Source organism: Hyperolius riggenbachi, chromosome 9 (genome assembly GCF_040937935.1).
Source record: "Hyperolius riggenbachi isolate aHypRig1 chromosome 9, aHypRig1.pri, whole genome shotgun sequence".
Classification (NCBI taxonomy): Eukaryota; Metazoa; Chordata; class Amphibia; order Anura; family Hyperoliidae; genus Hyperolius; species Hyperolius riggenbachi.
The window spans coordinates 233,830,697-233,856,015 of NC_090654.1; the positions used below are offsets into that span (position 1 = coordinate 233,830,697).

Consider the following 25,319-nt stretch of genomic DNA (forward strand, 5'->3'; position numbering starts at 1 on the left):
CGATTTCATCTCACCCGACCCGCATTCACGGTAGCACACTAAGCCAAAAGATCACAGTTTGCAATCCTTCCACTCAGTAAATCATGCCCAGCATGTAATCCACTTTTCCCTACCTTTATGTACAGATACACGTATTAGGTTGTTGCTTTTACTATTACGATTTATGTCTTCTAAGCAGAACACAAAATAAAAACATAGAAAAGATGGAGCGAAGTAACCTAACATTGTCTATTAGCAGCTGTGATGAGTATCGGAGAAGATGACAGGCTTTCAGTATTTCAAGCTGTTTCTCTATTTTTATGCTTCCAATGTCAGTGACATCCTGTGTGGCCATATTTCTTCGGTATTAAGGTCCTGCGAGGTTTAGTATGATTCATAACAAAGTGCTAAAGTTTAATTACTTGTTTTCCTTTGGCCTAGAATAGAATGAGCTTAAATTCTAATCTAATAGATTCTAATAAAATCCTCCTTTACTCCCCATCTGTCTTGTGGCTCCCAGTGTACTGATTTACAGATCAGATGAAAACTGAAAATACTAGCGGAGCCTGTAAATATAATGTATTAGTGGTCACACATTGGATGTCACCATTTTGATTCTTTGGCATTGTCCTGAAAAAAGGGGATTATGGAACATTCCCTTTGGAAATTGCTATTTGCTTGGCTGTTGTGCTGACCTCTGCCTTTAATGCAATCTGAATCACTGACATAGAATGACAATGCAGATCAGGTGTCCTGAGGCCTCTATCTGTATTTTTTTTCTCATGTACAACAGGGGCTAAGAGGCACCCAGAGGTGTACAGTATAAAACTGATTTAAAGTGGATCTGAACTCTTGCACTGAACAAAAGTAAAACAGAGAGAAATGCACCTTGTGCGTTTCTAGAGAGAGTAGCCTGTCTAATTTTCCCTCGTCTTCAAGTAATCACAAGTGTAATTTGATCTTTCAGCTGTGTCATCAAAGAAGTGTTGCAGTCCTCGGCAGACACTGCTAATATGTAAACACAAGATGTTAACGCTTTGTCTGCTTCCATGAATGCAGAAAGTAGACACACTGCAGATTTATTTCAGGGGTTCTGTAAGCTGTAGCAAAGAAATGTTTTCCTTTAAATGTTATTATGCTGCTACTTATCTTTTAGAGCAGAGAGGAAGTTCTGAGTTCAGGTCTGCTTCAAGAACAACTAAAAGGAAAAAGGAGAGGTGGCTTACCTTAACCTCCCTAGCGTTCTGGACGAGCTGAGCTCGTCCAGAGACGCTATAGGGCACCGCTCAGGCCCTGCTTGGCCGATTTTGATAATTTTTTTTGCAAACATGCAGCTAGGTCTTGGTATGTTTACAGTTGTGCCATACTCCTTCCATTTCTGAATGATCGCTTGAACAGGGCTCCGTGGGATGTTCAAGGCTTTGGAAATATTTTTGTAACCTAAGCCTGCTTTAAATTTCTCAATAACTTGATCCCTGACCTGTCTTGTGCGTTCTTTGGACTTCGTGGTGTTGTTGCTCCCAATATTCTCTTAGACAAACTCTGAGGCCCTCACAGAGCAGCTGTATTTGTACTGACATTAGATTACACACAGGTGCACTCTATTTAGTCATTAACTCTCATCATGCAATGTCTATGGGCAACTGACTGCACTCAGATCAAAGGGGGCCGAATAATTATGCACACACCACTTTGCAGTTATTTATTTGTAAAAAATGTTTGCAATCATGTATGATTTTCGTTCCACTTCTCATGTGTACACCACTTTGTATTGGTCTTTCACGTGGAATTCCAATAAAATTGATTAATGTTTGTTGCAGTAATGTGACAAAATGTGGAAAACTTCAAGGGGCCCGAATACTTTTGCAAGCCACTGTAAGCAGCAAGAGAGTTGGCCTAGGGGCGGAAACAGGATTACTTCAGCTTTGGTGAACAGACTAGCACAACATTTTTTTTAAAATCTAAATAATATGGTAGCCTTTATTTTCATGTCACATCATGTTCCCTGAATTTCCCAACTCCAGGGACTGATACCATCTGATACCTTAGTAGAATGCTACGCTGTCATCAGTAGTAATGGTAAAATTGCTGTGTGCTGCATGGGCATAGCAATGTTACAGTAGCTTCATGAATCAGAGCCCTTGCCCCATATGTAATAACCTTTTTGTCTTGAGTTTCTCCTAGGTGATATTTTCACACTTTGTCAATAAAATGCCCTTTTGACCAACAGCAAGCAAGCAAATACGCAAAATAATTGGAATAATTTTTCACCTACTTTTTAGCACTTTTTCAATTGTAGAGTTCTGAAAAGATATTTTAAAGACAAAGTTGAAAAATAATCTTCTGGGACAAGACATTAAGGGAATAAGGGCCCTGATGTTTAAGGTGAAAAGTAAGTAAGTAAGAAAAAGAATTCAAGAGAAAAGCTTTGTGAATCAACGCCAAGGTTACTTGGGCACAATGGGGTTGATACACATAACAGTGGTAATATTACTGTGCACACACATGGCAGTATTACCCTTACAAGTGCTAGTAAGTACTACAAGTTATTATTAGCACTGCTACTCACAGTACTTGAGTAGCAGGACTGTTAGTATGGTAATTCTCAGTTACATAAGTTACCGTAGTAACGGTTACGCTACTTGAGTACCGCGTGCCATGGTAATATCGTAACTCGCGGTACTTACTGTCGTTAGTAAAGGTAATATTGCAGTGTGCTGTGTGTGCACAGTAATATTACTGCTGTTATGTGAATCAATGCCAATGGGTGTTCTGAGAAGAGCTATCAGCCATTTAAGAAGTTCTAGCAGTTCACAGATTTGGTTTCATAATGCAAGTTACTGGGACTTCTAACCCCCACTTCAAGATATACAAAGTGTTTCAAGTCTAGATAGCCATAGAAAAAAAATTTGTAACTTAAACTTTATAAAAGTGGAATAAAAAAAGTGGCAATGTGGATCTGAAAAGCTAAAAACAAAAAAAAAAACTGATCATCCAAATTACCTATAGGAAGCCTTGAAATTGGGCAGCTCCTATAGGGTAGAAAGCAAATGAATGGCTATTCAATATCAGACCATGCCCACCAGCCAGTGTATCCATGTTTACTTCAGCTACCTCTGTCATCTGGCACCTAAGGGCTGGTTCACATGGGCTTCTGCCGAGCTTTCGCCAGGGGCCGGTTTTAAATGCCAGCGTTTAGACGCTAGCTTTTGAAGGCTTTTTGGGAAGCCTTCAAGTCTAGCAGTTCAGGTCTCTGCAATTGTTTCCCAGTGTTTACCGCCTCTGAAAGCAACATGTTGCTTTTGAGACAAGACGCAAAGCCGGGATCTACCGCCAGGCTGCCATGAAAGTCTGCAAAAGCCAGGTCTAAAACGCTCCCATTTACTTAAATGGGATGGCAGTAGATTCCAAAAAATGCTGCATCCGAAACGCCATGTTTAACGCCGCAAAAATGTCCGTGTGAACAGCCCTGAAGTGCAGACCAGACCTGCAGACCAGACCAATACAGGCAGCAAAAAGTTTAGAACCGGCCCTGCCCATCAGGGATCGGAACCTCATCCTCTTGGGTGACATCGCTGGGCCGGGCTGTATACACGCAAAGTGCAAGGTCAGCTGTACAGCTGACGATGCATTCTGTTGCTATGTGGGTGATGGAGAGAAGACGAGACAACTCATGCATCGTGTCACCTGGCAGGCGGGGTAGAGGGGTGCACAAGCATTGCTCGCCCCGAGTTGATCAGGGGAGGTAAACCAGCAATTGAAATGAGGGATGAGAAAGGTTGCCCTCTATGGTGAAATGTTCTTCTGAAAGAGCTCACAGAAAACACAGGAGCTTCCAGACACAAATAAGTTGTCCTTGTTTGCTCGCATTGCAAGAAAATTGATATTTTTACTATTTAGATATTAATCAAAAAGCTAAGAGCTTTATGTGAGGTTTCAACACCAAAACATTTGACCAAGAAGGATGTAAGTCAAAGCAGAACAGTAGGATGCAAGTCACCAAGGATTGGACTTCCTCTCAATCAATAGCTGAATCTGATACCCCCCTTCCCATGAGAAGTATTTTCCTTTTGTCTAATGGATCATCAGTTACATCTGTATGTGTCACACTCACTATACCAGGCTTCCGCAGTATTCCCGAGTCCATTCCCGAGTCCATTCCCGTGTGCGCAGGCGCGGGCGTTCCCTAGTACTTCTGTGCTAACTTCCAGGTTGGCGGCATATGGCTTTGCGCGTGTGCGCACTGCGCATGTCCAGAGCGCTAATTTCTGCGCCAATACTCTGTACAAAAGCAGCACTGCCCACTACTACAGTGCTGCTCGTTCTGACAGGTTGGCGTAAGCCCCTTGGAGACTTTGCTTCCTGCTGATACTCTGATTGATCTCTGGTTTGACCCTTGGCTTGTGACCCCGACCTTCGCTGATCGCTGCCTGTCCCGACTCCTGGATTGTGACCCGACTCTGCTTGATTGCTTGTGACCTGTTTATGTTGTTTGCTGCCTGCCCTGGACCGCTGGCTAGCTGTTTGACCATGTCTTCCTCTCCTCACACATTAGCGTTGCTGTTCTCCCAACTACTAGCTGAGGTTATCCCAGTAGTGTCCTGGTGGGCACTAGGAAGCGAAGTCCTGCACTTCCCTCAAGGGGGTGTGGGTGAAGACCCGTGGTCACTTAGATCCCACTACTGGGTAACCTCTCTTCCATCAGTGGAAGGGTCAACAGTGTCCGAAGACTACAAGGCCGAAGATAACAGTAACGAGCAGCCAAGATAGACGCTAGTGAGAAATCCTATATGAACTGGTCATGCAGTTGCGTGTATCTGTGGATGAGGTCCAAAAGGGATACCAGGAGATTCAAGACCAGTTACGAGGCCCACCTATTCCGACTGCCGGACCTTCTGTGCCTGTACCGACAGCTTCCGTCCCTCCTGCCAGTCCATGTGCAGGGTGCTGCGGGTCCTCTGGCTGAGCCTAGATTGCCTCTTTCTGAGCAGTTTACAGGCGACCGCACAAAGTTCCATTGGTTCCAGAGAGCCTGCCGCCTCCACTTCTCATTACTTCCAAGAACTTTCTCCAATGAGGAGATCAAGGTGGGAGCGGTCATTTCCTTGCTGCAGGGGGAACCGCAGGCCTGGGCCCTTCGCATGGTCGAACAACATCACCCAGCCTTGAGTGATCTCAACACGTTCTTCAACACCATGGCAGAGCTATATGATGATCCAGGGAGAGTTTCTTCCGCCCAGCTAGTTCTTGAGTCCCTACGACAGGGAAGAAGACCAGTAGAGGACTATGTAACTGAGTTTCGGCATTGGGAGGCTGATGCCAAGGGCTCTCCGATGTGATAAAGGATGAACTGGCTAGGGTGGGAGTGCCGGACACTCTTAAAGAACTGGTTCATCTATCTATTCAGATTGATAGATGTCTAAGGGAGAGACTAGCAGAAAGGTCGGGTAGCACTTGTTCCAGAGGGAGCTTCTCTACTCCTCTAGCCCCCTCTGGTCCAGTCTTTGACTCATCTCCTGTGACTGATGAATCTGAACCAATGCAATTGGGAATGGCCCGTCTGGCTATTTTGCCAGAGGAGAGACAACGAAGGAGGACTTCCAAACTGTGCCTTTACTGTGGAGCTTCTGGCCACTTCCACTTGAACTGTCCTGTCCGTCCTTTGGGTGAGCCATAATCAGCTGTGTGTGTCAGCAGAGCTCCTTGTCTCCTGTCTGCTTCTTCTCATATTCCCCTCATCCTCTCGTTGCAGGGTCCCAGAGGAAGGATCATTGAAATTAAGGCAGAATTTGCTTACAACACCATCCGTTCCTGCACTAATTAGTCTCCCTTCTTCGTGAACTATAGCTTCAAACCTTACTTCTTGCCCGGTATTAACGTTACTTCCACTGTGTTTGGAGTCCAAGAAAGAATGTCTGCCCTCAAAGACAACTTCAATAAAGTCCAGAAAGTCTTGAAACAGACTCAGGAGAGAGGAAAAAGATCTGCTGACAAGCTGAGAAGAGAGGGTCCTGGCCTAGTACCTGGAGACATGGTCTGGCTGTCTACTGCTCATTTGAAACTTTGGTGTCCCTCCAAGAAGTTAGGTCCCAGATTCATTGATCCGTTCCCAGTTTTGAGTCCGATAAATCAAGTGGCCTTCAAGCTTTTACTCCCTAACTCACTCCGGATTCATCCGGTTTTTCATCTGTCCTGTCTAAAGGAAGTGGTGTAACGATCGGTGTCAGCACACAGAGAGAATCTGGCTATTGGTGATCTGCAGTATCACCTAGAATACAGATTATACCTGATTATTGATGATCTGCAGAATCACCGATAATCCAAGTATAACTAACCTCTGGACACCTTTATAGTGTGAGTGCTTGGTGCAACAGTAACGACTTTGAGTAAGACCACCCGAGGGGCAGGTGGTCTTTGGCAGTATGGGCGAAACCGCCCTTAGTGAAGCAAAACCTTCCAGCAGCCTGAGATCTCCAAGGGGTGGAGTCACAGGCAGAAAGTAGGAAGGACCTGTGAGTGAGTGACACCTGAAAGGTGGATGTCACTAGCAGGTCTGGAGACTATCTCCTAAGGAGAGTGATAGCTCTCAAGGTCAGGCAAGCCAGGTCGGCAACACACAGACAGACAAGGTACAAAGACAGAAGGCTGATTCGATATCCAAAGGCAGGCAGGGTTTGGCAACAGATAATCAGATATGCGTAGGTACCGAATCAGAAAGCAGAGGGATAGTCAGGAATGCAATAGGTCATAACAGATATCAAACAATGCCTAGTCTTGGGTGTGAGGTCCGTGGTCTCTACACCCTGGAACTAGTCTGGAGTATAATATGATGGTACAGAGTATTCCTAGACTTGGGTGTGAGGTCCGTGGTCTCGACACCCTGGAACTAGTCTGGAGTATAACACAATGATAACACAGAGTCCCTAATCTTGGGTGTGAGGTCCGTTGTCTCGACACCCTGGAACTAGTCTGAAGTATAACAGAATGATAACACAGAGTCCCTAATCTTGGGTGTGAGGTCTGTGGTCTCGACACCCTGGAACTAGTCTGAAGTATAACACAAATAATACACAGAAGTAATCTGGCTCAGTGTGAATTCCCAGGTCCTCCTGGCTCTAACACACTGTAGGATCTGACTAAGGTCTGAGTGCCTCCACGTAAGTGTTCGCAACGGCAGACAACTTGAGACTGACCAGCAGTGACTATATATAGAGCACCACCCATCAACCAATAGCCACTTGCTTTGAGGTCAGCTGACCAACCAGGTCAAGTGATCCCTCCTCGTTTGTCATAAAGGTTCTGCCTCTCAGCGCGCGCCCGTATTCCTCAACCTGTGTGAACTAACAGACCCAGCCACACCAGACGCACGCTGCTGCGTGCAAACTGCCACGCTAGACGCGGAATCAGCCGCCTTGCCGTCAGTACACGCGGCGGCTTTTCCGCGTTCTATCACAAGTGGTACCCAGCAACTTTCCAGACCGTACCACTGTTCCTCCTCCGCCAATCTTGGTGGATGGAGTTGAAGAATTTGAAGTGGAGAAGATTTTGGACAGTAAAAGGGTCAGGAATTCTGTCCAATACTTAGTGAAATGGAAGGGCTTCGGTATGGAGGAAAATACTTGGGAACCTGCCAGGAATATTCATGCTCCAAGTCTGGTCAAGCAGTTTCACCAGAGGTTCCTGGACAAGCCTGCTCTTAGGGGCACCCAGAGGCTGCCCCTGTGGGGGGAGGGGCAGTGTCACACTCACTGTACCAGGCTTCTGCGTCATTCTTGAGTCTGTTCCCGTGTGCGCACGCGCAGGGGTTCCCTAGTACTTCTCTACTCACTTATAGTCTGGCAACGTATGGCAAACTGTTATGCGCACATGCGCAAAGCACTACGTGGGTGCGTGCATGCGCAATGCATTTATTTTCTATGCCAATACTCTGTATAAAAGCAGCACTGCCCACTACTACAGTGCTGCTCATTCTGACAGCTTGGAGTAAGCCCCGTGGAGACTTTGCTTCCTGCTGATACTCTGATTGATCTCTGGTTTGACCCTTGGCTTGTGACCCTGACATTTGCTGATCGCCGCCTGCCCCGACTCCTGGATTGTGACCCGACTCTGCTTGACTGCTGCCTGCCTCGACTCCTGGCTTGTGACCTGTTTACGTTGTTTGCTGCCTGCCCTGGACCTCTGGCTAACTGTTTGACCACGTCTTCCTCTTCTCACACATTAGCGTTGCTGTTCTCCCAACCACTAGCTGAGGTTATCCCAGTAGTGACCTGGTGGGCACTAGGCAGTGAAGTCCTGCACTTAGGGTCACTTAGGGGGTCACTTAGATCCCACTACTGGGCAACCCCTCTTCCATCAGTGGAAGGGTCAACAGTGTCCGAAGACTATAAGGCCGAAGATAACAGTATGGCTGATATTGTAGTGAGACCCCTCCCATAGTGTGATGTCAGGACCTAAGTCCTGACAGTTTCCTGTCTGTGAGCCTTGTTGCATTGTGGGAAATAATTACTATCTCCAACTGGAAAGCAACCAGTATCTCCCTGTGTGCATATGTATACTGTATCTATTAAAAAAACAACCTTTTAGCCTATCACACTGTTGTGGTTGTGTTTATAGATAATGGCAGTTGGTGCTGTTTTCTTTTTCCATGTCTGCCAGTAGTAAAGATGATTACGTGCAGGTTAATTGTGGATCAAACAACCTGAACAAATTACACAGCGGATTTCAATCATTTCTTTATCTCTCTTCTATATTTTAACTTCTCACAATGCTTTGATTTCTTTTGTCCCCTTTTCATTAAAGTTCCCTTTAGTCTTCATTGCAGGTGCTTATTTTGATAAAAACGACAGATTTTTTTTTTGTTACATTACCATAGCATGTGTTAAATATATCCATGCGGTAACACCTGAGGCTGTTTTTTTGTATGGGTGAGGTCTAGAGCTCTGCTTTAATTGTAACTTTAGGGCCAATATCCCCTACCCCAACCCCCCGATTGAATTTTGAGGAGCAGCAGTTCTCTGTTATCTTTATTGATTTCTCCATTCACATCTCCAGATGCAGTCTGAATGCTGCAGTAGAGGAATTTAATTCTCCAGGCTAGAATTCTGCAGTATTGTATTTGAAAGATTATGACCTTCAGCAAATGTATTATCTAACTCCAGCGAGTTCTCTATTTGGGAGTAGTCTACACTATTTTGATTATTTAGCTACGTCCGCGACATATCCACTTTTACCTATTAGGCAGATACATTAACAGTCATTATTGTAAGTACGGTACATGTTTGCAGTCCCTGCTAAGTGCGGTTTGTCAATGTTTGTGCACTTGCAGAAATGGAATACAATAATAGATGCATTAAATCCCATACACCGGCTGCAAGCCCTGTAAGTAGGGGTTAGACTGGATATAAGAAATGTGGAGATACTGTATTCGATATAAACACAAACTGCAACTATGATCACATTTTGTTACATGCGTTGCTTATGGAAATAAACTAATAAAAAAAACACAGACAAAATTAGGATATTTCAAATTTAGCTCCATTGGCCATTCACTCAATTAACATTTTTGTCCTACATTTTTTCCTAGGTGATATTTTCCCAGCTTATCAATTAAATACCCTTTAACCCCCCCTGGCGGTATGACTCCCGCGGCTGCGCGGCCGCGGGAGGGTTTTTTTCACTTTTTTTTTTTTAGCATGTAGCTAGCCTAGTGCTAGCTACATGCTTCCCTGCTCCCTGTGGCGTCCCCCCGTGTGCACCGACCTGAACGGGATTCCCTTGAGGGCGTCCCCTGTCGCCATGTCGACGAACGGAGTGACGTCACCGACGTCATAGGGAGTCCCGATCCACCCCATAGCGCAGCCTGGCGCCGATTGGCAAGGCTGCGCAAGGGGTATGCGGGGGGGGCTGAATCTACGGCGGGTAGCGGCGCATCAGCGGCGGGCGGCGGTGATCAGACCAAACACGCAGCTAGCAAAGTGCTAGCTGCATGTTTGAAAAAAAAAATGTAAATCGGCCCAGCAGGACCTGAGCGGCACCCTCCGGCGGCTTACCCCGTGTCACACACGGGGTTACCGCCAAGGAGGTTAAAGGACAACTGAAGTGAGAATATTATGGAGGCTGTCATGTTTATTTCCTTCTAAACAATACCTGTTGCTGGGCAGCCCTGCTGGACTATGTGGCTGCAGTCGTTTCTTAATAAAACCAACAAAAAAAAGCATGTAGCTAATCTTGTCAGATCTTACAATAATGTCAGAAACACCTGATCTGCATGTTTGTTCAGGGCCTATGGCTAAAAGTATTAGAGGCAGAGGATCAGCAGGATAGTCAGGCAACTGGTATTGCTGATAAGGAAATAAATATGGCAACCTCCATATCCCTCTCGCTTCAATTGTCCTTTAAGACAACAGCAAGCAAAAAAATAATCAGAATGATTTTGACAATATTTTTCTCACCTACTTTATTGTACTTTTTCAATTACAAAGTGCTGAAAAATTATTTTAAAGAGAAGATGAAACATTTTCTCCTAGGAGAAAATAAGGAATAAGGGTCATTGTTAGAGATGATTGGTTTCCTCTGCATAAATTACTACTGAGTAGAGATGGCTCAAACTGTTCGCCGGCAAAACAGTATTCTGCGAACTTCCATTGTTCGCATTAGTAGCGAACAGAGAGCATTTGGCGTGTTTGACCTGCCCCCCTATACATCATCATTAAGCTAAACTTTGACCCCTTTCCTCACAGTTAGCAGACACATGGCATGTCAGCTAGCAACCTTTCCTGGATCCCCCCCCCCCTTATCAAAAAGCAGTTGCGGTGGCCATATTGGATTCATTCTCTGGCTGCATTGATAGTAAGAGCAGGGTCAGGCTTGCTGCAGATAGGTAGGGAAAGCATTAGCTAGGCCTGTGTTTTTGTTCCTCACTGACTACTTGCTGAAAACACCCTAAATAGCCCTATTGAGGGCTAGTACATCGGTCTCCTGTGGGTTTTTATTGTGACACTCCACATCCCACTGACACTTATAGCTGTGCACACTACTGCTATTTGTTGCCACATTAAGTTGCAGGCACAGAGTACCACCCCGATGCATTTTTTACACTGTATTGTTATAGTACTGATGCATTTCTGTGTGTGTGACACTCCACAGCCCACTGACACCCAGAGCTGTGCACACTACTGCTATTGTGACCACATTAAGTTGCAGGCACAGAGTACCACTCCAGTGCATTATTTGTAGGAATGTAATGTGATTTCTGCCCTTTACCGATTTAAACATGACTGTGTCAACTCCGTAATTTTTGGTGGTACTTTTGGCATGGATCCCCCTCCGACATGCCACAGTCCAGGTGTTAGACCCACTGAAACAACTTTTCCATCACTTTTGTGGCCAGAAATAGGTTATAAAATTCAACTCTCCATTGAAGTCTATGTCGGTTCGCTAGATTCGCCTGTTCGCGCACACTTGCGGAAGTTCGCTATTCGCGAACCCAAAATTTGATGTTCGCGACATTGCTACTCTTGAAGTGAATTCATGGAGGGCCATGTGACTGGTGTGACCAGGTGACTTTTTAAGTCTTTAATTGGTAGATTGCAGACATGTGTTTCATACCTATATCTGTTTCTTGTTTTGGCCAACATCTGAAGTCAAAAGAAGAAGACATGATCAGTAACAACCAGCCAGGCACTTAAAAATCAACCAACAGATCAAATCACATTTCTCCATGGATTGGCCTGAAAGGACAACTGAAGTGAGAAGAATACCTGTTGCCTGGCAGCTCTGTTGAACTATTTGGCTGTAATGTCAGAAACAACTGATCTGCTACATGCTTGTTCAGCATCTATTTCTAAAGGTATTAGAGGCAGTGGATCAGCAGGATAGCCAGGCAACTGGTATTTCTTAAAGTGAACCTCCAGACTAAAAATCTACTCAGGAGCACTGAAAAGGCTTGGTGTTTCTTTAACAGTTTCACAGCATCAGAACTTTGTTTTTCTTACCCAAGCCTCATTTTTAGCTGCTCCATCAAAGAAATCTGCCCGGGCATTTTCCCCCTGATGCTGTGCAAAGCATGATGGGACTTCTAATGTTGTTGCTCTCGTTATGCTGTTTTGGCACAACTTTTTTTGAATTTGAGATTTGAAGCCTAGCATGCACAGCTGGGAGCGGTGATCAGGACACAGGACAGTTGGAACTGTGTGTCTCATGCTCCCTGTCACCTCCTTTCAACCAAAAAGATGGCTGCCCTCATGAAATCATACACATTTGCCTGTTCTTTTAAAACAGCTTGGGTAAGAGATTATGGGCTTGATTCACTAACCGGCACCAAGCCGGTTAGTGTGCCTTATCTGAGGTTAGTGTGTCTTATCTGAGTTAGTGTGCCTTATCTGAGGTTAGTGTGCCTTATCTGAGGTTAGTGTGCCTTATCTGAGGTTAGTATGCCTTATCTGAACTTAGTGCCCCTTAAGTAGCTTTGTGCACACTAAGGCCTAGTGCACACCGGAGCGTTTCGGCTGCGGTTTGCGATCTGCTTGCGGGTGCGGATCTGCTAGGGTAATGCATTTCAATGGGGTGGTGCACACCAGAGCGGTAGGCGTTTTGCAGAAACGCATACTCCCGGGCTGCAGCAGATTTTGGATTGCGGATGCGTTTCTGCCTCAATGTTAAGTATAGGAAAACCGCAAACCGCTCTGAAAAACGGCACTTCAGAGCGGTTTTGCAGGCGTTTTTTGTTACAGTAGCTGTTCAGTAACAGCTTTACTGTAACAATACATGAAATCTACTATACCAAAACCGCTACACAAAACCGCAAAACGCTAGCTGAAACGCTGCAGAAAAATAAGAAAAAGCGTTTCAAAATCTGCTAGCATTTTGCGGATCTGCTAGCGGTTTTTGGTGTGCACCAGGCCTAAAAGATGCACAAAGCTACATCGCGCACTGCAACTATTAACTTCAGATAAGGCACACTAACCTCAGATAAGGTTAGCGCTGTAGTTTGTGCCCACTAAGTGATAAGGCACACTAACCGTCTTAGTGCCGGTAAGTGAATCAAGGCCTATATCACCTATCTATTTTAATTAACATAACTAATGTAACTTAATGACAGTATGTTTGTTTAGGCTGAAGTTCCTCTTTAAAAGGAAACAAGTATGGCAGCCTTCATATCCCTCTCACTTTAGTTTCCCTTTAAGAAGGATTTCCTTAGGATAAATGAATAATCTCTGAATATTACATGTAATTGCTTTCAATAACCTGCAAGTAACCACCAAAATTTCCCAGCCATCCTGTTTGCACTTTGACTTACTTACTGCACAAACTATTGGGTTGATTTGCAAGCAGTACTTTATCCCATTGATGCATAGCATGTATTTAATTTCCCCTCCCTCATACTTGCCAGACAGTTTTGGACATGGTTTAATACTTGGTGTAGCAAACAGCACTTTTTGTGGACCATTTAATGATGAGTAATTGCTATTTGGTATAGTTTATTGAATATTGTGTTACTTGCATTGTTTGTCATTTGAAGGACAGTGTTAAATTTGAAGTATTCTTGATATTATGACACCTGGCTGGCTCTGATTTCAAATTGTTTTAGTTGTGTTATATATATTTTGATTGTTATCAGACACTTATTGTTGAATTTGAATAAATATGTGTATCAGTATCTGGTGTGGCACTGGCTCATAGCAGTACCTGACTTCCTATTTACCTACATTATTTTCAATAGGTCTGCTTTCTAAAAAAAACTCTTATTGCAAGTCCTGTTTTATTCTGTTTCAACCTCACTACAGTACATCTTTTGAATGATGAGGTCAGATGAATGGCCTCTATCTTTATAGATTCTTTCTGTGTTTACATGATCTCCTTGTAAAGAATCTGAATGTTCTTCATTTTCTCTGACTCACCCCGGACTATCCCCATATGGATTGACAAAAAAGTTGTGGAAGGAATGTTTATACCGCTGTGGAGACATCAATGGAGAGCCAGAGGATAAGAGAGATTGTCCAGTGTCTACCATTTCTACGATAGCAAGGACTGATCTGTCAGCAGTTTAGACTAAATTTGGAATAATAAAAATAAACAACTGGTGTTTGATATCAATTAATCAAAGTGACACATACACAAGTTACTTCCTGTTAGTGTACTAACAGTACGCACAGGAAGAAAAAGTGTGTGTGCATGTGTGTGGCAGGGGGGGGGGGTATCTTGTGGCTAAATAGTAAAATTACACGTACATACATTTTTTAAATAAACATGCATACATACATACTTACATACATATACAATTGAAATTAACCCCTAACTTCCTCCACTCTCCCATAGTTACCAAAATAAAACACTTGCACATAAAAAAATACAAAATAGTTACCTTAGGGACTGAACTTTTTTAATATGTATGTCATGAGGGTATATTATGGTTATTTTTGCAAAAATGGGCTTTTAATTAGTGATGGATGCAAAACAGAAAAAAATACACCTTTATTCCCCAATAAAATATTGTTGCCATACATTGTGTTAGGGAAAAATTGTAAAAGTTGTAATAACCCGGTCAAATGGGCAAATAAAATATGTGGGGTATATCCACAGTAGAATGTTTTATTTTAAAACTATAATGGCCGAAAACTGAAAAATAATGAATGTTTTCAATTTGCTTCTTATGATTTCCAGTAACTTGCTGCCTGCAGTAAAATCCCAAATACAGAATCTATAGTTCCAAGATAGGGAAAAAAACCCGGGTCTGGTTAATGATGTAATGTACAATCGTGCAATTCATCTATACCACCAAAGTGCACAAACATAATAATGTGAATAGGCTCATTGATAAAGGTTAATACATATAAAGTGAATACAAAGAGATAATAATTAGGGAAATGGAGATGCATAAATAGCAATAAAGTGATTAACACATACCAAGACAGCAGGAGAATAAACTAGATCGCAGGCACTTGACAAAGGTGGAAAAACGCTCTTTTTAATATCATCCTACCCATATGCTTATCAGGGCATGGGTGGATTTGTTTATTGTTGTATGGAATTAATTTAAGTGGTTTTAAATGTTCTATTGTTGTCTACATGTGATTTTTTGCGAAGAAGGTTATTTTGGCAGCGTCATAGCAGCAATGCTATGCTGCACTCCCCGCATTACGGTAATTCAGGGCTTTGACGGTTGTCAGACCTCGATTTACATTTCCTTTCGAGTTGCGACAACTCGGAGGGGTGATAGTATGTATTGCTGCCGGGGAATTTAGCAGCAGCAGGAGGGAGAGCTGTCATTCGTCTCACCCTGCGCCGAACTGCCTAGCGGCGAGACGTCATGTACTTGATATATATATATATATAGATAGATATATATATATATATATATACACATATATATATATTTATTAGCCTATGAGAACGATCGCTTTGTCTCTGTCTCCAGGGGACAGCCAAGTGACAGGGCTGTCCCCAGTACAATGCTGCGGTAGATCACAGCGCCGTACAAAGTAAATACATTGTTGTTTGTTAGTGTAACAGCCAGCCGGCAAAGGTTGTTTATGGAGTGGAGCTCCGTCACTAGAGTGGGGATGCGCGATCCCTGCTAATCTCCGCCCCAGGACTTGATCGGCGTTAGGTGGTCCTGGGAGGCATCTTCCAGATGCCTATCGGCGTTAGACAGTCGGGAAGAGGTTTTTAAAGAGAATGGGATGGCTCAAGGCTTTGATTGGTGGCATTATTATCTGACCATTAGTCAATGTTTTGTTTATCCATCTGTACCGTCCTTACATCAATCTTAAAGGAAAAAAATCTGTCTTTCTACTACTCTTAAAATGAAACTGAAGCAGAAATAAACTTATAAGATAATTAATTGTATGTGTAGCACTGAAAATTAATAGAACATTAGCAAAGAAAAGAGTCTCATATTTTTATTTTCAGTTATATAGCTTTATTTATAACATTGCTTCAGATTGTCACAGTTGCAGTTTAGAATCCACACTCTGACTCATATGCAATTAACTTTTTCACCTAGGAGATAACTTTTTTTTTTACTTCCAAGGAGATAACTTTCATCTTCTCTTTAAACTAACTTTTCAGCATTTTACAATTGAAAAAGTACCCAGAAGTTGGTGAAAAAGTGCTAATAAATTTATATTAAAAATGTTCTTGCTTGCTGGTGGCTTAAAATGCATTTTATGACAAGTTGTGAAAATATCACCTAGGAGAAAACTCAGGAGAAAAAGTAAATTGAATTTGGGCCTCTGTCTCTTTAGGCTGTAAAACGAATGACCCTTTGAACTTTCCTGCAGTAAAACCTTGCCCCAAGCTGTCTCTCACTGTTTCTTTGCTATTTGAGCTCTTTAGAAAACACGACTGACTTTGACTAATTAAGTCGACAAGCTCAGAGCAGCTCTTTTGCATAGATAACAACTCAAGTTTTTTAACTCCTCCTGTAATGGAAAATAGAAAAGGGACTTCACATAATTTCTTATTAGGGATAGTATCAAATGTGTATATGTTTATCTCATCATGTCAATTCAGGCTCACTTTAAGGCAAATTGAATTACAATATGTATTAACATGTATCACCTTCTACATATTTACTGCAGCTTTATGAATTTAAAAACCATTTAAAGCCAACTTTGTACAAGGCTCATCCCTTCAATGTCTTCCTAAATATCACAATCCTATACGTCTATCTATATATATGTTACAGCCAAAACCTGAAGTCTGGCCACTTCGGGTTTAGGCCAGGCAAAACTAGAAGTAACCACCTCACTGCGGCCAATGTGCAAAATTAATTAAGATTTCGGGATTCTCGGCGGCAATAATGTAAGAAATGAAGCTGGATCCTTGGCTCCGGCTCCTCCCCCTGCCAGCCTCCTTTCAGCTCTGGCAGCCGGGGACACGCGTGTCTCCTCAGAGTCCGCCAGAGTCATTTGGATTACTGTTAATAGGGATTATGGGAGAAAATGGAGAAAGGGGTGCTTATGGTCTCATTGATGATAGTATTTTTGCATTTTTTGTGGATGCAACTCTTTTTCTTTCAATAAACTAAATTATATGAAAAAATGTAACAGTATAGTTGCTATGTGGCGCAAAACTACATCTTCACATGTATTCATAATTAGCCTCAAAAAGCTGAAATTTATGGAAAATGCACTGGTTAACAAATACACGTGTATTTGTGTAACAGAAGAAGAAGATGGCGGTGGAGCACTTTACGGAGCTATTTAATCCGGTACTGGTGATACTGTATATATTATTCATCTCTTGCATGATCAGGCAACCACACAATGCGCTCAATTCACAAAACGGTGCTAACCCAGTTAGAGACTTTAGGCGTGATAACCATTGCACCATGCTGGTGAAAAGCCAGTTTAGGTGTGATAAGTTTAGGCGTGATAAGTTTAGGCGTGATAAGTTTAGATAAGTTTAGATCGCGTGCAAAGTCCCGCACGCAAAGCAGCGCCATTAAACTCTATGCAAAGTGCACCAGACTTTGCTAGCGCAAAACCTTTGATCAGCTGTGCACTGCGGTGCTAACCCAGTTGGTGCTTAAACTTATCGCGCCTAAACTTATCACACCTAAACTTATCACGCCTAAACTTATCACGCCTAAACTTATCACGCCTAAACTTATCACACCTAAACTTATCACACCTAAACTTATCACGCCTAAACTTATCACGCCTAAACTTATCACGCCTAAACTTATCACGCCTAATCTTATCACGCCTAAACTTATCACGCCTAAACTTATCACGCCTAAACTTATCGCACCTAAACTTATCACACCTAAACTTATCATGCCTAAACTGAGTTTAGGCATGATAAAGGGCTTTTCACCAGCATGCTAACTGTTAGCACCGCATTGTGAATCAGGCCTAATGAATGATATGTAAATCCAGGGCATACTCCATGGGCTCGATTCACAAAGCGGTGCTAACCCAGATAGAGACTTTAGGCATGATAACCATTGCACCACTCTGGTGAAAAGCCAGTTTAGGTGTGATACGTTTAGGCATGATAAGTTTAGGTGTGATAAGTTTAGGCATGCTAAGTTTAGATAAGTTTAGATTGCTTGCAAAGTCCCGCACGCAAAGCAGCGCCATTAAACTTTATACGAAGTGCACCAGTCTTTGCTAGCGCAAAACTTTTGATCAGCTGTGCACTGCAGTGCTAACGCAGTTGGCGCTTAAACTTATCATGCCTAAACTTATCACACCTAAACTTATCATGCCTAAACTTATCACACCTAAACTTATCACACCTAAACTTATCATGCCTAAACTGAGTTTAGGCATGATAAAGGGCTTTTCACCAGGGTGCTAACTGTTAGCACCGCTTTGTGAATCAGGCCCCATGTGTGGTCAGGAAAACAGATAACAAAGCAGCATTATGAAATGAAAAGACAGACGCAGCTCATGTTATCCCACAATGCTATATTGCGTAACAGCGGTTGCAATGGCACTAACATGAGCGGTGAAAGTAGATGATCACATAACAGTGATGAGAAGTGGGTGCAATATGGCACAGGCTGACCTTTCATGATGGTTGACAGACACCAAGGAGTGAATTACAGCCATGCGTCCTTCCCTCTCTGGCATGCCCACCTGCTCACCCTTATGTGATTATATATATATATATATATATATATATATATATATATATATATATATTATATATATATATATATATATATATATATATTATATATATATATATATATATATATATATATATATATATATATATAACTTATCACACTTAAACTGGCTTATATATGTGTGTGTGTGTTGCAAATGTCATGCACTTTGTTATACCCTGGCCCATTGCAGCTAGGGATGGCCGGACATCGGCCAAGCCTCCCCCTCTCCCCCTAATCTAAACCACCAACAAGGGGCTCTTACCCATAGCCGTTGTCCAGGAGGAGGTGGGGGCTTTTGACATCCAGGGGAGGGGTGTTCATGGTGGCATCTGATTGTTCCCTTTAAGAAGGGTACATCCAGATACCAGACCCGTCCCCAGGTAAAAAGAGTATAGGGGCACCAATGTACCCTTTATCCATTTCCACAAAGAGAGAAAATTAGGTAAAAACGGGAAAAACCAGGAAAAAAGTCCATTAAGTGCTTAATTAACCATAAATACTCACCTTTTGTGACTACCACAACAGAATCCTCAGAAATGATCCAGCGCCATATTCTCTTGATACCTGAGGAACAATGTAGAATGCCACATATGTCGAACCTTGTCCTGAAAACCAACGAACAGCACCACACATGTCGATATCATTCAAAGCCCTGAACTTGCTATGCTAAGTATGGCAAGCCCCAGATCAATGACATTCTGAATTCTGCCGCAGAATGTCATTTTTCTGTTAAAAAAAAAATAAAATTATTTGAAGTATTCAAAATGGATTTTCTCAAAAAACTACAATGAGGTCTTTTAAAAAAAAAATTCTCCTTGTTTCCACTTTTCTCCTTGACAGACAAATTTGGTGATTCTAGCATGTATGGGGGCTTTGCTATTGACCGCTAAAATTGGTGGCCATTGACTTTAAAGCGGAATATAACCCTCCATTTTAACTTTGCTCTAAAACATTATTTACAGCATATTATATGCAACCAGCATTTTTTTTTACTAGACCAGCATTGGAAGGGTTACACACAGAGCTTTAATGTTCCGTGGAGAGACATGCTGCCGCAGCCGAAGTTTAGATAGATACATTTAAGTAAACACAATGTAACAAGTGGTGAATGTTACACACTCTTTGGCTGTCCTCCAGCTCCTGCACAGTCAGAGAGAGTGAGTCGCATTCACCACTTGTTACATTGTGTTTACTTAAATGTATCTATCTAAACTTCGGCTGCGGCAGCATGTCTCTCCACGGCACTTTAAAGCTCTGTGTGTAACCCTTCCAATGCTGGTCTAGTAAAAAAAAAAAAATGCTGGTTGCATATAATATCCTGTAAATAATGTTTTAGAGCAAAGTTGAAATGCAGGGTTATATTCCGCTTTATTAGTAAATGCTAACGCAAATTTTTTACCATGAAAGTTTGTGGTATAAACAAACTGCAATCGCCCGTTATTTCCCAGGAACTGTTCGTCCAGTGAACTAGTTCTTCCATCCCTAATTGCAGCATCTCAGCATTGATATAGGTTAATCACGTCACAAAAAAATGATAATTATGGTGATAAAAAAAAATTGAAAAGGCAAGACCGTAGACATTTGTTCTGAAACTATAGCACCTGTATTATGGTGCCGTTGTCAGATCTCAGCCTAGATCTAAATATTAATTATACATTTAAATATTAATTACACATAGTAGTCATGATAGTATCAGAATAAATTAAGCAATTTAAGACTTCCAGCTGGATATTGTTGCATATAATTTCCTATAACAGCATATTTAGCCTTTAAATCCACATAGCAGGCATAAAATATTTCCCAACCTGTTAGAACTGTAGTAAAATGGTTACTGGCAATGCTACCTCTGCTTTTTTGATTTTTCACTAGGTCTAGATAAAAAAAAATGTGAAGTCAAGTAGTGTTTACATTACAGTTATAACAATGCTGCTAGGAACTGCAAGTTCCCTATGTGGCCCCAAGTAAAAAAAAACAAAAAAAAACATTAAAGCAAACCTGAAGCAAAAGAAAACGGTTTGATGTAATGGATTGAATGTATAGTACGGATAATAAATAGAACATTAGTAGCAAAGAAAGGACTCTCATATTTTTTTTTCAGTTATATATATTTTTTTTTGTGTGTACAATAAGTTCATTTTTTTAATGTATACTCTATGGTAAAAAATAGATAATTCTAGTTATTGTAATTAGTAGTTGACCAGTGTTTTGCCCTTGCTTACAATATGCTTTAAAATCAGCTCATTTTCTATGGGAGTGGGGTAAATGAACCCCTTTGTTCTTCATAAGATGCACCACTCTTTGGAAAATAAAGCGGGGGGAAAAATTGTGCCTCTTACAGACTAAATAATCCATATTTGAGTTTCCCTTCCCCTATGCAGTCTTCCCTGGCACCCCAAAGCTAATGCCAATTCCCATGGCTCCTGCAGAGTGTAACTGGAGCCCCCCGCAGCTCTTCAGCTGGCGCACTCCTCCATCTGGTGTCCTATCTCCTGGCTGGTATCATCTCTGGTGCTGCTTTTCCATGAACCCCGATGCATGTACACCGCCATTTTATCCATTTTATAATACATACGTATTCAAGCTGGTGCCGGGTCTCCACCCCATGCCTCTCCTGCATCCCCCAAGCTAATGCCATTCTCCATGGCCCCTGCAGAGTAGAACACCATGTCTCCAGCTGGTGTGCTCTCCAATTGCCACTACTGTCCTAGGGAACTGGGAGAGCGCGGTTAGCTTAGGAGGGTGATACAACTTGAGGGCAAATGCTCCACAAGAAGCCCCAAAATCATGAAGACACACCAGGTTGAACATATTTTTTTCCCTGGATTTTGTCTCATCTTAGGTGCGTCTTATTGTGCGACAAATACTGTAACTCTGAAGCTTTGTAATCATATCCCTCTGCTGTGTTAACAATGGTAAATAGCTTAGCACCTTCTACCAGACTCTGAGCCGGTTTGAAGATCGCCAGTGGTATAGCTAACTAGCTATGGGCCTCAGTGCAAGTTTTACATTGGGCCCCTCACGTACTCTATACATAACAATTGATGCGGCGCACCAAAACCTGCCAAGGACAACTACAGTATCAGAGGTGCAAGAAGGGGATGGGGAACAGTTTGTTAATGATTGCTACTGTTCAAAGCATCTATAGAAATGCATATTACCAGCACAGGACCAATAGCCCTCTTGGCTCCAAGGGCCCCGATGCAGTTGCAACCTCTGCACCCCCTCCTATTGCTACACCACTGCCTATTGTCCTCACAGTTACGAGGTAAATACTGCTCTGCTTATCTTCAGACTCATTCAGATAGGTTAATCATTAGATTTTTTTTTTTTTTTATTTGTGCAGCTGAGAACTTTTGAAAGGCAAAACAGTTAAATAGTATGGGGGTGTCTGGTCCAACAAGATCAAGATGGAACTCCAGTGATCGCAAAGAGAAAAGACTGAGAAAAAAAGACCAGGAGTGCCAATAGTGTAGTATTTCCACAAATAAGGAAAATTATTCTACAAAAAATACTACAACCATGGGTTGCTATTAGGCAACCACTGTTTTGAGCATGTGGAGAAATCCATCTCTATTCAGATGGAAAGTCCTTTTTCAAACTTGGGCTGCACCCAAATCAAAAAACATCCACTGGAACCACTGATTATTGGCTGCAGGGATGACCTCTAAGAGGGGAACTAGACTATAGTGGGTGGGAGGAGGAACCCCAATGTTAGTGTCAGAAGACAATTTTGGTGTTAGTAAGGAACAATCTTACCTCAATGTGGAGGTTAAAGAGTACATTTGTTGGACAGCAATACAAACGATGCAATGCATTTCTCGGGGTTCACCTGCAGCTTCTGGTAAATAAAACAGTGTCTTATCTTCCTGCAGCATGAGTGAGGATGAGTGAGGTGCTCCTCGCTCATGCTACAGGCAGATAAGACACTGTTACTAACCTGAAGAAGCGGATCAATCTGGAGAAACGTTTTGTTTGTATAGGTGTCTAATAAATTTGCTCTTTAATTTTCACATTGAGGTAAGATTGTTCCTTACGAACACCAACAATGGCCTCAATTCACTAATGCTGGGTACACACGATGAGATTTCCCGTTCGATTTTCGGATCGATTCGATTATTTCAAACATGTTCGATTGGATTTCGATCGTTTTTTTCATGATAGGTATGCAAAATCGACGGAAAAAACGATCGAAATCCAATCGAACATGTTTGAAATAATCGAATCGATCCGCAAATCGAACAGGAAATCTCATCGTGTGTACCCAGCATTAGCTTTATCAAACACTTTATCGAACGTTTGATAATTTACCTCATGGGTAAAATCTCATTTTCAATTCACTAAGGTAGTATATATATTTATCAAATGTTTTAGCGATAAAACGTTCAACAAATCCATAACACCTTAGTGAATTCAAAATAAGATTTTACCCATGAGGTAAATTATCAAACATTCGATAAAGTGTTTGATAAAGCTTAGTGAATTGAGGCCATTGTTGGTGTTCGTAAGGAACAATCTTACCTCAATGTGAAAATTAAAGAGCACATTTATTAGACACCAATACAAACAACACATTTCTCCGGATTGATCCGCTTCTTCAGGTTAATAACAGTGTCTTATCTGCCTGTAGCATGAGCGAGGAGCACCTCACTCATCCTCACTCATGTTGCAGGAAGATAAGACACTGTTTTATTTACCAGAAGATGAGGGTGAATCCCGAGAAATGCATTGCATCATTTGTATTGCTGTCCAACAAATGTACTCTTTAACCTCCACATTGAGGTAAGATTGTTCCTTACTAACACCAACATTGTCTTCTGACACTCACACTGGGGCGCCTCCTCCCACCCAGTAAAATATTTTAAATGTTATTCCACTTAAATCCACAATTAAACAGGATGCTATGATCTTTTTCTGTGAGATACCTGCATTGCAAATTAAGCCAATGCTTTGAAGGAGTTAAACCAATGAATGTGGCTCATATATTTTAGGCCTAACTCTTCCCCACTCTATCCAAAACTAAATATTTAGCTAGAGTCAGGCTCTAAGGAATAACTTTACCAATAAGGGAATGTATTGCATTATGCAGGAATCCAAACCGATTCAAAATTTCTTATTTTAATTGGGGGTACTTTTGACACAGCAGCCAAAGAATGTTTTCCCTAATACTGATCTGAAAATGACAGCAAAATATCTAATTGGAAGGGGAAAAAAACATCCAATAAATAAATCATTCAAGAGAAACACAAAACGTAGCCACATCCATTCCTACACTGAAGGGCCAGAAGGCTGTTTCATACCTGTTCTGTTTGAAAGCTTGAAGGAAACCATCTTGTCAGGAATGTTGCAAACATTTCGAACAGAAGCGATACAGCTGTAATTGGCATAATCCTGAGGTCGAAGGTTTTTCAGCTTCAGAATTTTGGTTTCACCCTAGTGAGAAAGAAAGGGAGAGTGGGGTCAAGGATTGAGGCACGAGATTATGTACCACTCTGGTTCACGTCTGAATTAAAAAATATATAAATAAATAACTATTCATATTTATTTTAATAAATTGGTTTTATTTACATATAGTCGTTTTATACACACCAACACTTACACATACATACAAACAAACAAACATAATACTGGTATAATACTTTTCACTTAAAGAGACACTGAAGCGAGACTAAATCTCGCTTCAGCTCTCATACATAGCAGGGGCATGTGTGCCCCTGCTAAAACGTCGCTATCCCGCGGCTGTACGAGGGTCCCTGACCCCCCAATCCACCACCCGCAAATCTTGGTCGCAAGTTGGTAGTAGATTAGCCCTTCCTAGAGGCAGGGCTAACGGCTGCAGCCCTGCCTCACAGCGCGTCTATCAGACGCGCATTGCCGCCTCTCCCCCGCCCCTCTCAGTGAAGGAAGACTGAGAGGGGCAGGGGAGAGGCGGAGATACGCGTCTGACAGACGCGCGTGGGGCAGGGCTGCTGCGGTTAGCCCTGCCCCAACCAGGAAGCGCTCCCCCACATTACGGAGGGGATTTGGGGGGACAGGGACCCCCGTTAAGCTGCGGGATAGCGGCGTTTTAGCAGGGGCACACATGCCCCTGCTAGCTATGAGGTCTGAAGCGAGATCTATTCTCGCTTCAGACTCTCTTTAATATACATGTTTTATAGGCAATTGCAATGTACACTTATGATAATGATATGTATATTATGTGTTTTGTGAAAATGTTTTACATGCAAGTTTGTATTCTTTTTCATGGGTCCTGAGCTTTGTGTCCTTTGATATTCCCTCCCCAACTTTTCTAGACTATTTGCCTGATGAAGCAGGATTGTTACCTGCGAAACGCATTGCATTTTGGAGTTTCTAAATACATGTTATTTTGTTTAAAATAACAGCTTTAACTTCTGAAGTTAGAAGAATATGGAGGCTGCCATATTTATTTGCTTTTAAACATTACCAGTTGCCTGGAAGCCCATTAGATCTATTTGGCTGCAGTAGTGTCTGAATAGCAATAGAAACAAGCATGCAGGTAATCTTGTCAGATCTGACAATAATGTCAGAAACACTTGATCTGCTGAATACTTGTTCAGGGTCTATGGCTAAAAGTATTAAAGGATCAGCAGGATAGCCAGGCAACTGATAAAAAAGGAAATAAATGTGTGCCTGCGCAGTACTATTCTGCGCCAGAGAGAGAGACAGAGAGAGCGCACTGCGCTTGCGCAGACTGGCCAAA

General features: G+C 42.2%; 1 protein-coding gene across 3 annotated transcripts in view; it reads right to left on the reverse strand.

Moving 5' to 3' along the window:
• Positions 1-25,319, reverse strand: part of MDGA2 (MAM domain containing glycosylphosphatidylinositol anchor 2) — a 1,075,710-nt gene that overhangs the window by 337,852 nt on the left and 712,539 nt on the right. For all 3 annotated transcript variants that reach the window (XM_068254164.1, XM_068254163.1, XM_068254165.1), the window contains exon 5: positions 23,899-24,031. In XM_068254164.1, coding sequence (XP_068110265.1) covers positions 23,899-24,031 — 133 coding nt within the window. The remainder of the gene's footprint in view (positions 1-23,898; positions 24,032-25,319) is intronic.